Source organism: Mytilus galloprovincialis, chromosome 10 (assembly GCF_965363235.1).
Source record: "Mytilus galloprovincialis chromosome 10, xbMytGall1.hap1.1, whole genome shotgun sequence".
NCBI lineage: Eukaryota > Metazoa > Mollusca > Bivalvia > Mytilida > Mytilidae > Mytilus > Mytilus galloprovincialis.
The window spans coordinates 59,882,865-59,900,245 of NC_134847.1; the positions used below are offsets into that span (position 1 = coordinate 59,882,865).

The 17,381-nt window shown below is 32.5% G+C and overlaps 1 protein-coding gene across 2 annotated transcripts in view; it reads right to left on the reverse strand.

Annotated features, from left to right (window-relative positions):
* Positions 1-11,980: 11,980 nt before the first annotated feature.
* The window catches only part of LOC143048004 (uncharacterized), a 34,480-nt gene continuing 29,079 nt past the window's right edge, over positions 11,981-17,381 (reverse strand). For both annotated transcript variants that reach the window (XM_076221418.1, XM_076221419.1), the window contains exon 2: positions 11,981-14,918. In XM_076221418.1, coding sequence (XP_076077533.1) covers positions 13,754-14,918 — 1,165 coding nt within the window. In that variant the 3' untranslated portion in view covers positions 11,981-13,753. The remainder of the gene's footprint in view (positions 14,919-17,381) is intronic.

Genomic DNA, 17,381 nt, shown 5'->3' on the forward strand with positions numbered 1-17,381 from the left:
AGATTTTATCATCTTAGATTTCAGCTTTCCAATGAGTTTCGAGTAATGGCTAGCAACATGTAAACTATATCACATCACCAAGGAAATCGACTCGACATAAAACAAGAAAATTGAGATAAACGAGGTACAATTTATATTTCTAAGGCTAAAAAAGCTTCTTTTCATTAAGGAACTAATAAGCTGTTCGTTTCTAATAAGTTAATCGTCCACAGAATGAAATTCAATACAATCATTGAGAGATTTCCACAAAGAATCAGTCAAAACTGATTAAATGTAGAATTAAATGATTAACAATAAACTAGTTTTATCAATTCCAACTTAATTTTTATTAACAAGAATACAAATGTATCTTGGGTTTGCATCAATTGCTCTTCAAGAAATCCGGAAACAAATATTCAGCGGTGAATCGACGAATTATTTAATTAGTTTATGAAATGTCTGAACAGTTAACGTATATTCTTATTTACTTTATTGCAAACTAATTTGATACTTTTCTGAATTTCGTATAGTGTTTATGACGTTGGAATCGATGAAATTGGTTCTATAGACAAAAATAACGTTAATTTGAAGTAGGAATGCAGAAAAAAAAACAAGAACCGATGCGAGTTAAAATCCAAGGATAGAACAGTTCGATACAAGACATATGCGAACGTTAACGCAGTAATTATTCTAAGACATTAGTTAGTAAACAGGATGATTATGAACTATTGTTCAATATGACCTAATAGGAAATAGAAGCATTCAGTTGATATGTGATGTCATAAATATAAAGAAAAATGCGAATATAAGTCCTTTATATTATATTTGAGTATATGTTTCATCGTAACTTGAATACTTTTAGTATCAATTGTTGCATGCTGAATTGTATGAATAGTTTTGTTTTGGTCACATAGGTCTTTTTACGTGTTCATAAATATAGGAAGATGTGGTATGAGTGCCAGTGGGACAACTCTCCATCCAAATAACAATTTATAAAAGTAACCATTATAGGTCAATGTACGGTCTTCAACACGGAGCCTTGGCTCACACTGAACAACAAGCTATAAAGGACTCCAAAAATTACTAGTGTAAAACCATTCAAACGGTCTAATCTATATAAAAAACGAGAAACGAGAAACACGTATAAATCACATAAACAAACGACAACTACTGTACATCAGATTCCTGACTTAGGACGGGTACAAACTTTTTCTGAAACAATAGCATAACATCACAATATAGAGAAACACACGATAAAATATCAATTGGAAGGCTTCACTCAATAAAAAAAACCGTAAATTAACACACTATGTTGTTATACATCCATCGATTTCCATTTTTGTTGTATACAAGCGCATCTGATGATGTTCATTCCAAAAAAGTGCTTCGGAAGAAACACACATATAAAGTGTAACCATTTCTACACTGGGTATACACCAGAGCATATGACTGTCATTCCATGTGCTCAGTGGTGGGTGCTTCGATACTGATATGATTTATTAAATAATTTTGCAATTAGATTTTATGTTCATAAATTAAGGAATGATCACAAAATCTCCAACTCCCTTAACCAAAGTCGAATCTAGACGTATTTCTTAATTCTTTTAGGCCCCTTTTGATAACATAGCTCATCGCGCCTCGCATTAATAATACATAATTTGCTTGGCTTTTATTTTGTTTTCGGGATATGAGCATTATTGATAAGGGTAAAATAAGAAAAGTGCATGGAATGCATCGAATTTATAAAATGTTTTTTTTTTTTAACTTTTCCAGCAATGGCTTGAAACCGCTGAAGGAGAATAAGTCGATTTCTGAGGGTTCGTCAGCTCAGTTAGCATTGTTTTTGTGCTGACACTATCCGTTCATAATAAAGAAATTAGTAAAAAAAAAAAAAAAACAAGATTCCAACTTCTCTAAGCAAAGTTAAACATGTATAGAGGTAGTAATTATTTTATACAGCTTTTTAAAATTAAGCTTTCCTACGTTTACGTACAGAATTTTATTGGGTTTGTTTTGTGCATGAGCTTGGAAATAAATTCAGTAAAGGGCGTCATACACAAAAAAATCATAAAGTGTAATTTCATCTTTTCCAGCACTGGTTCTTTACCGCTAATAAGGACTTATTTCCCTAGGGTATAATCAGGTTGACAAATTGATTGAGTTAAAAAATAAGGTTTCATCTTCCTCAGGCATAGTTGACCGTCCATGGATTTTGGTTTTTTCTGTTAGAACCCTTTTTATCATCAGACGCAAACAATTGTTGAGTTTTTTTTTCATCTTGACAATTTATACAACATTCTATATCTCGAAAATATATACAATGATAAATTTGTCGGTACCATGCTATGCTACTGAAATACACTAATCCAAATGTCTGTAATGTATGAAACAGTTTTGATTTGGTCATCGCAATGTCTGGATTCGAGTCTAATGTAGACGAAATCCGCGCATGGCGAAACAAATTATAAACCTGGTATTTCTAATTAGTTTTTAAACCACTTTGTCAATGCAACTATTCCGAGGCCACAATTATTTCGTAGTGCATTTCTTTTAGAACATAAATGAAAATGTAAAAAAAATCCCACCTGCGCTTTCTCAATGAATTTTTTACAGTGTGTAGACGAAACGCGCGTCTGGCGTATGTACAAAATTTAGTCCTGGTATCTATGATGAGTTTATTGTACTACTTTTGGGACAAATTATATCAAAATTATATAAAACTTCATCGGCTCTAACTCAAAATATGGACATTTTTATGTTTAGGGCGTCTTGAAATCTTTTGACAGCTTCCGAAGTGCTAATTTTTAACCTTTTTCAGCTGGACCAAATCACTACTTTCCTTTAAAATTCTGGACCCAAAATATTTTTACAGTGTAATTTGATCCCCCTACTTGCAATTTGAGGCATTAAACATGGAGAAATACATTTGGAAGGGGTATGAAAATTAATGGCAAGTAACCCACTGTCAACACTAGGGACAACGAAAATCAAGGGACGACAATTGTGGTCTCGGACCAACTGCTTGTATTTCATTCCCGTCAGCACTTCTGTATTGGTACGAAATAACAATCATTCTGTCGTATACTTTTAGTATACTGTTTTTTTTTCTCAGTTTATCAAAATATGAATTTTTCGAAGCTATAAGTTTTTTTTACTACCATGCATAGACGCCTTATATTTTTTTTCACAACATTTCGAAGATTTTAGTTTTGAGTCTCTGTAACTTCGTATTTGATTTAGCCTTTCAACTGTTTTGATTCGTGCGCTTTATAATGAATAACACGTAGAAGAAATGGCCAATTGCGGAACAATTCTAAGGAAAGCATCTTTAATTAGTTTGTATTACCACTGGCTCGCTTTTACTGCTATGAACGTTTAGTCAGATCGTATCAACATGCCAGTAGTAAGCCTTTCTTTGGTGTCGAATATGCATGAAACACCAACGGGTATTTACTGTGAATGTTATGAAATGAGGATTTTTTTCGAAACAATAAGAATTTTCGACCCCAGTCATAGATGGACATTATTGTATTCAATATGGTATAACTTTTCAGAATTTTCATTTTCATTGCTGCTTAAATTTGTATTTGATTTGATAAAACTGTTTTGATTCGACTGTATTTGACGCAACTTATGTAGTCGAAACCCACGACTCTAACACGTTAGTTTGACGTCTAATTTTGTAATTCACCTTCAGTCATGATCTTAAATGACGAAATAAAAAATACCTAGACGTGAATGTTTTAAATATCTGAACACTGAACGATTGTACATACACACCACTAATAGAAACGAAAAGGTATCACTTTTTTTTTACAGTGAAACATGTCTAAATTTGAATGATTTAAAGAAAAAAAAAAGAAAAATGATGATTAAATTATGCCGGAGCCAAGCAGAATTTTTGATTTTTTGATTTTTTCTGTTTTGTGCGGGAAAAAAAAAAGAATTGAGTGAATGTAAAAACTTTTTTTTTAAACAAAAATATTGTTTGAATGAGAGCAAACACACTTTGAATAAGTGAAGGAAAAATATTAATTGAAAAATATATATAAGAAATATTAGCGCCCGAAAGTATCATTTTTTCTTAAAATGTCCTGTACCAAGTCAGTAATATGGCAGTTGTTATCAAATAGTTCGTTTCTAAGATGTTGGTTTTTGTTTTTGTTGCACTTCTGTACCTGTTGTATCATTGTTTTTCTCTTAGAGTTGATGTGTTTTCATCGGTTTTAGTTTGTAACCCAGATTTGTTTTCTTTCAATCGATTTGTGACTTTTGAACACGGGTTAACTACTGTTGCATTTATTTATCAGATCGCAACCTGATCCTGGAATACATCTTGCTTCCACTATCATGAGTGCAGAAATATCGCATTTTATTTAGTTCTATACATATATTTGCCGATGAATTAGAAATCACACAGTCAAACTATAATTCTCTTTATCTAAACTAATATTTCAAACAAGTTTCACACTTGTTTTTATATTCATACGCGTCGGTAAAGCCATTTCTGCTTATTGTCCTTTATTGGGTATGATGTTGATAAAAAATGTCTCCAGCATATTGAAACAGAGTTACCCTTCTTTTAATAGATATTTCATTCATATCTACGTATAGAGCATTAACCTTGCATGAACGGCGCAGTCCTTCTATTGATCAATGTTTATAGAAAACATCTAAAGAAATTGTGTATTGGCACTTTTCATTTTTTTCTAACCAATTTCGAAGAAAGAACTTTATATCCTTAGCCAAAAGAAAAATGAAGAAAATGCAAACAACAGCTCATAAACGCATCATACAAAAATAACCAACACTAACTCCAAAAAAACTTAACGAAGTAATCAATTCTGGAAGGATAATCAGTTTCTTCCCCAAATAGTTTTACTCGTCTTGTTACCCATGAAAGGTAAAATCCCTTGATCTTTTACAGATTAAGAGACACAACTTGTCTTCAACGGCCAACTTATTCCATATGGCATAAGGTAGGCTATAGTAGTAAGACAAAAACAACATAAACAAACATGAAGTATAACTGTTAATAATTGCGATTATTCAAGTATCATCAAGGTCTACAGATGAATCCCGTTTGTGTTTTTGTATTAATTTGTATTGTGTTCCCGTCATGTAATGTCGTCATTTTAGCTGTACAATTTTATTTAACATTGCCATAAAGCGCTGAGGTTTAATTAACCACACAAGCAGCTTCAACACACCATTTTTTCTTAAAAGTTCCTGTACCAAGTCAGGAATAAGGCATTTGTTATTTATATAAAATTGAGAATGGAAATGGGGAATGTGTCAAAGCGACAACAACCCCGACCATAGAACAGACAACAGCCGAAGGCCACCAATGGGTCTTAAATGTAGCTAGAAACTCCCGCACTCGGAGGTGTCCTTCAGATGGCTTCAACGAATAGTTTGTTTCTATGAATGTTGCATAGTTTATTTGCACTGTGTTTGTTTTTTGGTCGCACTTCTGTATTCTTTTATTTTGTTGTTTTCCTCTTATAGTTGATGTGTTTCCCTCGGTTTTAGTTTTTAAACCGGATTTGATTTCTCTCAAACGATTTTTTACTTTCGAACACCCGTATACTAGCTACTGTTGCCTTTATTTACCGAACTAGATTCGACCTTTTGTACTTTTTTTACTTGTTGGATTTAATTATAAATTATATGAGTGATTTCCTTAATTGCTGTTGAATCGATTGTCCCTTTAACATGTTCACTAATTCCTTTAGCATCGACAATCGTTGGTTATTATTTTTGCAAAATTTTGGGTATTCTTTTTTATCTTTTGACAAAATAAGCAGATTGACCACTGTTTCACATTTACCCACTGCATCAAGACTCTGAAATATCTATCTGGTTTCAGATGTCACTGACAAGAAATAATTTATCAGAATGTGCATATATAGTACAACACAACATAAAGTCAAGGACGTATATTAGTTATACGTCCTTGATAAAGTTAAATACTTTTTTAAAATGTACAAATGATTATTTTTAACATCAATCCTAAATGAATATTAAAGCTAAGTGTGCATTAAAAGATGAACTACCAAACAACCATAGATGTACGGAAGGATACGTAGTCTGTCCCCTAACACGATTATCAATTAATCAATTTTTTTTTTTAAGTTTTGAACTCTTACTTCTAATGTCTAGAGTTATCGCTCTTTTCACAATGATTTAGACTACCTGCAACAAGACTGACAATTTCAATTGGTATTCAGTCGTCATTGACGGGAAATACAATATTAGAATGTGCATACATTGAATTATAAGTTTTTCTCTCATTTGTATTGTAAATTTATTAGTGTATAAATCTAGGCAAATATTTTTTTTTTAAATGAACTTTATTTCGACACTTATTTTTGAGTTTTGTTTCTCGCTTTTATTTTAAGCTGAAGATTTATGGAGTCACATACATATACACTTTTAAAATGTTTACAGGAAAATACTTTTTTTTTTACCGTTTAGACTGATGGGTGTCTGATTTTATGGTAAATAAACTCATCATAGATAACAGGACTAAATTTTGTATATACGCCAGACGCGCGTTTCGTCTACAAAAGACTCATCAGTGACGCTCAAATCTAAAAAAAGTTTAAAAGGCCAAATAAAGTACGAAGTTGAAGAGCATTGAGGACCAAAATTCCTAAAAGTAATTTTCAGGTTTAATTTTGAAATATATATAAAGATGTTTTGTCTGATGACCAATCACCCTATCTGCTCAAAGCTCCGTTTTATCTTTATTTCAATTGATAAAAATAATAAATACTACTGATTTGTAACTATTAATAATACATGAAATTTAAAACATTTTCATTGGGTTAATATATTTAAAACCTTAGTAATAAAATGAACATAATTATGCAACGTAAGGATAAACAGTTTCTTTCCAAATAGTTACAAAGTCGTGTTGGCCATAACAGTTTTAATCCATTATTCGGTTGCTAATGATGATTATATGAAATGCGCGAGGGTTTTCGGCGTTTCACAAATATTCTTTAACGTTTAAAAAAGTCTATTTTGGGTCATTTTCAATTATAAAAAAGATAAACAAGAAATAACACATTCCAATCGTTTAATTTCATTATCGCGGTATTACATATTACACCAGATGTATCCAATTCATGTACCACTGCTTTTGACCTTTTTACCTATTACATCTGTTTGTTATGCTATCGCATTGTTGTCAATATAATGAAATTCTATGCGACTGACAAACAAGTGAGATGTTAAGCTAGCTAAATCACCAGGTTTAATTAACCAACTTTCACACAAGGAAATGCCCGTATAATGTCGGGAAAATGACCGTTGTTTTCCATACGTTTCATATGTTACAGCTTTTGTTTTAATAATGTGATAAATGACTTTCCATTTTGAGTTTTCCTTGAGGTGTGGTATTTTTATTATTTTACTTTTTAATCCTCGAACAAGATTCGATCTGTTGTACTGTATCCGTTGGATTTATTCAAAGATGAAGTGACGGCTTCTGCCGATAGATTTATAATACCTTGTCTTATCAGGTGTATTTCGTTTTGGTAATTGTTCTATCTTTTCTCATTATGTGTACTCACTAGATGTCTGCTTAAAAATATGTGACTATTTATATTTGGTTAAAGGGACATTATTGAGGGAATGCATTTTTGAATGCGTATATGAGGCATCACATAGCTTCGGTACATGTATGACAACGATTCAGCAAAATTGGAAATAAAAGATAAAAAAAAAGTTACGATGTTAAAGAACGCTCCCTTAAAAAAACAATATAAACAGGAGACTATACTATAATCGTAAAGATTAAAACAATTAATCCTGGAAATAGAGTTTTTGCATGGCTTTACATGCGTCTTTATTTAGTCAGAATGATTAAACATTTATATTAAAAGTTTGTCCATTGTTAGAAACAATGTCGACGTAAGTCAAAGACGCAAGAAAATATTTGTCACGTCATCTTTTGAACAATTGTATTTCAATGGGGATCATTTACTTTCAATGATGATGCTATGTTGAATGACCGGTGTAAATCTGCACAATTTTACACATTACTATGTTTGTCTGATAAAAAGTAACTATGATGATAAGCGGGACGCATTATTAAGCATTCAATTGAAATTAAAAGTGTCATTAATAATTTACAGCCGCAACCTTGTAGAGAACTAATTGTTTAATTATTAACACGAGACCTCCTTGAAGCTATTCAGCCTAAACTGCATGTAAGTTAGCCGTTTTTTATTTGTATATTTCTTTGATCATGTCAAGCCATTTTGAATTAGGCGGTTTTGAAATTTTTGTGTCTTATATCTGGTTAGATACAATTACATAATTTTCAATGAGTGATAATATTTATGCCCGCGTCACACTGTCCCGATTTTTATATACGATGGACACCCGAATGCGAAAATTGTAAGTTCGTACGAAGTTGGTCCCGATCTCGTTAAAATACAAAAAAGTGACCGGAGCAAGTACGATAAATAACGAAGTCTATACGATGGTTCCGAAATTATATACAATAGCAAATGATGGACACACGAAGGTTAACCGAAGACGGGTATTTAAGCTTCATATCTCAGCCGAAGCCTACACGATGGATCACGAAGGCTACACGATGGATTACGAAGGCTACACGATGGATTACGATGATGGCGCGATGGCCATACGATGTCTAAAAGATACGAACAGAATTTCGACAACATATCGTTTCTGTACAAGTCTGCCATGCATGGCTGGAATTCGATCTTTTTGTCTAATTCTTATAAAACTTAGTTTATTATCACCTCGCCTACTACATGTAAGTTGCGTGTAGATAAAATTGTTATGGACACTCTAGAACCAAAATGCTCAAAACTTGGTATGGTGTTACTCGTTAAGAATATCTTAAGCGCTATTGACTTTGAAGTTCAAAGGTTAAGGTCACAGTGACAGTTGTAATACAAGGCAATATCACCCTTGTGGACACTCTAAAACCAATATGCTTCAAAAGATTTTAACCACGTTTGGTATATTGTTCCTCCTTGAAATGATCTGACATTTTTTACGTTCAAGGCCAAAGGTCAAGGTCATGCAGATGGACTTGTTTTTTCTCCTTGAAATAGCATAATACACAGGAAATTGGTTGCTCATTTTTTTACCTGCTGGTTCTGAAGACAATATTAAAGGTATTTCCAGTTACTGAATGTTTTGGTTGATTTCTAAAAAAAATAGTTTATGTATCAAATATGCATATTCAATTTACCATTTTCTGCATGTGTCATATACAAATATAGTGTCCATATTTGTCCCCAATTATGTTACATACGAGGGGATGCCACGCTCGGCATTGCCTTGTTTTAACTATAAAATGTGTGCACTAGTCTGAATAATCACCCATAAGTATGCCCATGTTTACTGATCTATCTTAAAGGTAAGGTGATGGGTTCGTTGATCCCTTTTATTCAAATAGAGTTCTTTCCAGGAGAATATCATAATAATATAGACAAAAGGAAGGATGTGGGGAAAGCAACAAATGCGGCAAAATATGACATATAGAAAACAAAATGGTTATGGAGTAAACATTCGTGTGACAACAACTCAGACGATACATAAAAAATCAGAATAATTGAGAAAAAGTTGGTTTCCCTATGTACGTGTACCTGCAGTGTTGGTGTTCGAGGCGCGTTTATGATTTTCATTATGTTACTTGATATGAAAAATTGACAAAAAATAATATTTTACTTGTAAAAGTAATCCTGAGCCTGTAATAGCTGCTCTTTTTGTTCCATTTGAATTAATAGAAACAACGCTGTCGCCTTTTTTGTTCTCATATAATCATATGATATGAGCTGCATGCTTTGTGAACGTCTTTCTTAACTTTCGTATTAGACTGACCAGTGCATATCGCGCATGGCACTTTAAATGTATTTTAGCGCGAAAATTAACTTACATTAAGCTGGATTTATTGCCGTCGTAGTTCCATCTTGTCGCCTTCGTACTTTTATTCGATGGCAACACGACGGGATTACGAGGTTTTCACGAAGTCGTGTTGCCATCGTAAGACCTTCGGGTATCTTCGTGATTCATTCGTGTAGACATCTTAATGTCAAAACTGCCCGATGGAAACGATGGAAAAACGAATGCAATAAGATGTACAAAGATGCATTCCCGGTGACATTACGATGGTGAGGATGGTGATACGAACTCAATACGAACCCGCAACATCGGACGCAACTTCGGGGATTTTTTAACATGTTAAAAAATTTAGAACCCTTCCCGAAGTTGTCCCCGAAGGCTAGAAAAAGTGGCCGATGATTCTAAGATTGTTGAAGATGGCACTACGAATAGCCCGATCTGGATACGATCAGTCCCGATTTTGAAAGTTTCCATTATCGTGATGCCATCGGCGTAAAAATCGGGACAGTGTGACGCGGGCATTAGAATAACATTACATAGGATATTTGAGCGATGACTACATGTGTTTACATTATGTAAGCGTGAAAGGCGATATCAACCAGGTCTTTTCCTTCTGAATGTTCGATTCCAATTTGCTTACTTAATTTTTTATTTCGCAGTTTACGTCAAAACTAAAATCACAAAAATACTGAACTCAGAGGAAAATCAATTCGGAAAGTCCATAATCACATGGCAAAATCAAATCAAATAACAAAACGCATCAAAAACGAATGGACAAGAACTGTCATATTCCTGACTTGGTACAGGTATTTTCAAATGTAGAAAATGGTGGATTGAACCTGGTTTTATAGCTAGCTAAACCTCTCACTTGTATGACAGTCGCATCAAATTCCATTATATTGTCACCGAAGCGTGAACAAAACAAACAGACACAATAGGTAAATATGTCAAAAATAGGGGTACAGAAGTCAACAAAGCTTGACAAACTCTTATCCCCTTCAAGTAAACATCTTGTATGATTTTTTGCATGGAAATGTTGCCGGTCTTAAAATTAAATACTGAATATGTCGTTAGAAAAGCTTGAAGGGTAATAAATTAATATATCAGTTGATGCTTAACTGATCTGATCTCTATTTGAATTTTTCTTTTTTAAAGATATTTTGTCTTATTTTTGACTGTCTTGTATTATGCTTTTTTATAGCATGCAAAACCGTTTGACTTTTTTTTATCAGTTGCTTGTTGTAAGTATAGCTAATATTTTTGTCGCTCTGAATCGTTTCAGAGCATGTGTTTATATAAGAATGTGCGCATCCTTGTATGCACTGAAGGCTTCAAGACCGCTTTAAATGATACATTTTTTGGATGTCGGTAAAATTTAGACTGAGCCCTTTATTCACGATATCTTGACAAAGTGGGAACACCAGTGATAATTGAACATTTTATAGTAGTTATTGCCAACTAAAATATAAATAATGTGAAACATAGGTTGTTTTGTTTTTGTGTCGTTTGGCCGGTTGTCTCATTAATTGTTGATGTATACAATCCATCTACTTTGTGAACACAGTAGGTGGTCTAGTATATTTTTCATAAGTTCCTATATTTCTGTGTGTTTCCCTCGATTTTAGTTTGTAACCCTGATTTGTCTTCTCTCAATCAAGTTGAACTTTTGAGCAGCAGTATACTACTGTTGCCTTCATTTATCTGGTACAATTGACCAAGTTATGATAGAAGGAATGATAAAATTGCACTTTGTTATCCTTTGTGGCATTTGAGTGGAAAACTGACAGTTTGGATAAACTTGTAGCTTTCAGTTTGAATAAAGGATAATTTATTTATCGCGAGATAAATTATTATTTTTTTCGAGGATCTTCAAACTGTTTTGAATAGATCTTCCAATAACTTTTTCACGTATTTTAAAATCCCATTGTCAAACAATCAAAAATTGACACAACAAAAATACTAAACTCTAAAGAAAATTCAAAAAGTCCATTACCATATGTCAAAATCAAAAGGCTCAAACATATCAAACACATAGAAAACAGCTATCATATTAATATTCCAGGGTATATAATGAAATTTCAAAACGTGTCTTTGTAAAGATAAATCCTGCTAAATGAATTAGAATTTATTTCAAACATAACATTAATAAACAAAATGATAACAATTTGCATAATCACATGTGTAGGAAAATATGTTTTAACAATGCATAGACGAATAGATAAAAGCACATCAGAATAAAAAGGTAACACTTTCACCTTATAATTATACTTTTCGACCTTTCACTTTCGCTATCATAAAGATCTTTTAATCGAAAAATTCGAAGCATCAGACTGAGTACAAATTTAAAACAAAAAGTAAAACATTATCATAACATCGTAAAATAGAATTGAAATTGTTTCGTAAGCTATATCTTCCAGAATTTGGTTTATCGACTGATAATCGCTAGTTTGTTTAGTTTGTGAGCATCAAAAACATAGATCTGAAGAAACTTCTGCCACGATTACATTTTAATAATGTGCGCAGGTCCAGAGATTGAGTAGTCGCGTGAACACTTACCGACACATAGGATACAACCCCTTAACAAGAGCTGTCAAAATGACAGTAAACCGAATTCTTTAACATTTATTTGTGTTCTGGCATTTATCAATATTACAAGGACCAAAACTCCTAATAGGTAAAATTTATGATTATCAATATCAAACTTGACTTCCATGTTGTCAACAATAACAACATATAAACTAGATAGAAAATGACCCTCTAACAGGACAAACTGTTTGCCCTTAATGATTAAAGTAAGAAAAAATTACTAAGTCCACCTACCTAGGATTTTGAAAATATCTAAATGAACTTGACCTCCATTTTATTGTCAGTAACAACATATTAAAATTTTAAAATCATCATTATTGAACTTGACCTCCATTTTGTTGTCAGTAACAACATATTAAAATTTTAAAAGGTTTGGTTGAACGGTTCATGAGTAAATGCACGGACACAACATTTTTTAAACTTTCAAGAATCGTAACTCCTGAACGGTAAAAGTCAAAATCGTCATTATTGAACTTGACATCCATTTTGTTGTCAGTAACAACATATTAAAAGGTTTGGTTGAACGCTTCATGAGTAAATGCACGGACAACATTTGGTTGCCGCCCGCCCGACCGACCGCCCGCCCGCCCGCCGTACATCCCCAAATCAATAACCGACATTTTGGACACAAAAATCCGGTTAAAAATGAATGGACATCATTTTACATTCAGAATTTGTACATATTGTCATCTCACCATATTTAACCATTTAAAAACCTATAACTGGGTCTCATTACTGTAAATACAATAAAATATGTGTTCAGTTTGGTATTTAAACAATTGTTTTTGATATGGTGTACAACGCATTTGTGTCTTCCATTTCCATTGCCGATGCAATATACAGATTGTGCAATCATATACAGCAGATTTTCACTGAGTTTCCTTATGCACCTTTAATCCCAATTGCTGGTTAAAGGGTATGCAAATGAATTGATATAATTGAAACATTATTTTGGCTTCGAAATAATTTTTACTGAAAAAAAATCCTTTTTACTATCATTTATGTTGCCTTATTTAGTTATGCATTAAAATTGTACTCATTAAAGTAAAGCAGAAGAATATATATCAAAAGAAACAACTCACTGCTTGAATTTTGATTAATCATGCTAGTTTACAAGGAACTGCTTATGTTTACATCAATTTTGGAATTTGTGACAGGTCTCCAGAGTTATGATCCCTTATTTATCTTAGAACAGATTAAAGAGGCAATGAAAATTACATGTAATACAGATGGCTTAAATTATGGTGCAATCAAACTATCAGAGTGACATATAATAACAACCATATAATACATAATGCTATAAAGTTGATTCTTGTGTCTGAGGTAATAAGCTATGGTACGGACAATTTTCGAAGTGACACACAGTGTCATTAGTGTGAGAAGAATGATGGTCTTCTATAGATATCAATGTATGAACGTCATTCAGATGGTCTCTTACTTTTTTATCGGGATCAGCAGCTGATTTTATCCTTTCAACTGCTTTTTTCTTCTTTTTCCGGAATGTTTCCTGTCGTTTAAGTTTTCTACCCGGCGGATTTTGATATGATTTTATTTGATGAATAGAGTCAACTTTGATCGAGGGTAATAGAATTGGACCAGTTCTGTCAGTTTTATTCGAACTTTCATCAAAGTCATCTGTCCTATTTGTTTTAGCACTTTTATTACCACTACTAATTTTTGGAAGAAATAAATGTAGTTCGGCATGCGAATCATCTACCTTAAAGTCCACTTTAAATGAGTTATCATGATCTAACTTTTCGTCATCCTCGTCTTCACTATCTATATCGCTTACATCTTCTACTTCTGGTTCTTCACTTATTGTAGTAATATTATCCGGGAAGTCAGAAATTGTAGTATTATCTTTATTATCTATCTCTTCGTCCGTAATAAAAGTTGTGTGTTTCTTCTTTTCAGTTCTAGCCGTGACATCCGGTGTTTTTGGTGTGACAGAATCAAACAATTCTGCTTTCTCTTTCGCTATTTCCGGATCCGGCTTTATAAGGGAGACAACTTTCTTTTCATTTATATTGGCATTTTGTTTTAACAAAGTTTTCACTGTTTCGTGCTGAGAAATTATTTTAAGTTTTTCTGTAGCTTCGAGAAGTCGCCGAAACGTTGGCGAATGGCTTCTTTGATGAAATCCATATTTGGAAGGAAAAAGTATTTTTTCCTTTTCTTCTTTTTCATGTGTGCGTAAACGGTATTGAAGTGGCTTCACCAGTTCTGCAAAAAATCGAACGTCTTGCAAATTGTCTGTTGTATCCCCATTAATAACATGATTTTTAGTTTTACGAGATATTATTGAACCGGAAGTAATATTTGACCAACTACTTCGTAATTTTCTTGACGACTGTATTAAATGTTCCGAATGTTTATCTTCACGGATCACGTACTCACTGTTGTAACGTCTGAGTGTAGTATCTTGATCTGCTGGTGGTCCTTGTAGACTTAAGCCTTGAAGTCTAAAAATTGAAGAATAAATTATTAACACAATCATCATAATATCAAGACTTAAGAAAAGTATTCATTGCGATCTCTATTAAGTCCTTTTGAATATTGGGAATTCATATTGAAATCAATTTGACGGAAAGGGTTGAAAGAACTTTACTGAGAGTGAAGTCGTCAAATATATGCATACATTTTTGAATCTGAAACTTCAGCTTCATCTCGTGTCAACAAGAGAAAACTGTTTAAAAAAAAAATGTTGAATATGAATTGTGGCTTTTAAGAATAAAAAATCTTAAAGATCAAATGCAATGTCATGTTTCGTACAATCGTGACAGTACATTCATAGTAAAAACAAGCAGAAAAATAAGTTAGTCATATATTCATAGTATCAAACATTGTTCGCCAATCATAACGTTTTGGTTAACGCTTTTGAAAATATTACACAGAATGCATTTCCTTATGCAATTATGAATACACAAACAATGACTTAAGTAGTTTTATAAAACAAAGTGTTTACTTTTTAAAAAAACCTTACTCAATGATAGGACCAACAGGAACAACTTTCGTTTCCATGGTGATATATTCAATTCTATATATCCAGTATATTACGTGTGAGCAGCTTGTCAAAAAAAAAAAAAAAAAAAATAAACATAAGCATCGAACTTAGTTCAGTTTCCCTCTATGGTTTTTTTTTGTGTTTTTGATATATTACAAGATAATTAAATATCGTAAAAGAAGGACATATCTTTGCATCAACATTTTGATAAAAGAAGGGCGTAAGATACTAGACGGACAGTCAAGCTCAAAGATCGAAAATAAACTGACAACGTCATGGCTAAACATGAAGACAAACAGACAAATAATAGATAACAAGACCAAACATAGAAACCCTAAAGCAACAAAACTTGGGGTGACCTCAGGTGCTCCGATATCTGATAACTTTGTAGTTTTAAAAACGCTCATCTAGAATTCATTTCCAAATTGCTATTGCTCTGATGTTAACTCATGATGCAAAACCTTTTAAACTATAAATGTGGATATAACAATCAAATATTCTAAAATAAAAATTATACGTACTTTTATTTTGGATTTTGGATTATGACCAATTAATCTTAGTGAAGGATTAACATTTCTTCTGTAAAAATTGTTCATTATGTTTCAGCAAATCCTCTTAAACTAGTTGACTGACATATTTGTCTGATCTTATCACATTAAAGTTTATAATAAAAAAACTCAGGACAGACAAAATATAATCATTTAAAAACATTTTATAGAAATAACAATAACAATAAATTGTTTCTACGCATAGGTCTAACTTTGATCTTGTTAGTTCTTCTATCAGGTGCAAATAAGAGCTTAAGGACATTCAGTCAATTCAGAACCATTTAGAACGGTAAGTTTGTATAATAAGAGCAATTCATGAAACGAAAAGAGAAAGTATTTTGGTTTGTTTCTCAGTTCTGAAAAAACCCGACTTATTTGCATTTAATAATAGGGTGATTTTGTTTTCAGAATAAGCCACTATACTTCCATTGCTCTTTACAAAACAAATGCCAACAATAACAACTTGCTAGCTTTACATATGATTTATTTCAATCGTTCTTCATACATTTCTTCGTCTGTTGAAACCGTTCATATTTTCCTCGACACCATGGTTTGTTTTTATTAAGGGACGCAGCACCAATACAAACTGTGCATTGAAATAAGCCCCGCCTACTAACATAATATGGAATGTACACGGTCTCCATGCGGTTGCTTTTAACAATTCATATTCCTATAAATGTATATGAGGTTATATAAATGTCAGTATTTATGAACATGAAAGGAATTTCCTATCATTGAATTTAAGATATGTGAATTGTGATTGCTTAAATTTAAGGAAATAAGCATATAAAGAATGGCGGTTATGAATAATTGTTCCATTTTCTTTGCCAAGAACATATTTTGTATTTTGTATTGCTGTTTCTATACCAACCGTGAGCTTTATGTTTTGTTTATTCAACATGCTATCTTTAAACATTTGATTTGGAATATTTGATGTAGAATACGTTCACATTTTTGAAAATCACCCTGAAATAACTTCGAAGACATCAATTAGGGAGATCAATAACGGGGAAAATCTACGCATAATAACTCCGAGGCAACAGATACCATAGTAACATTCAAACTAATAAGTTAGAAATAAACTGATGACGCCAAAGAAAGAGAGAACAACTAACAGAACAAATAAAAACAATGAAGAAAACTAAAGAGCAACACGAACCAAAAAAAAAAAGTACAACTGGGAGTTTTAAAAAAAATTAATCATCAATTGTTGATACTAAAATACACGTTAAAACTGCAAAAGATGTTAACAATTAACAGCAGTGTACGCTATAAGCAATAAAGCTTAAATAAACATATAAAGTTAAAATTTAAAAACATTTACCGCCCATACTATTCTAACCATATTTGTTTAGTCTTTTAGACCGGACTTA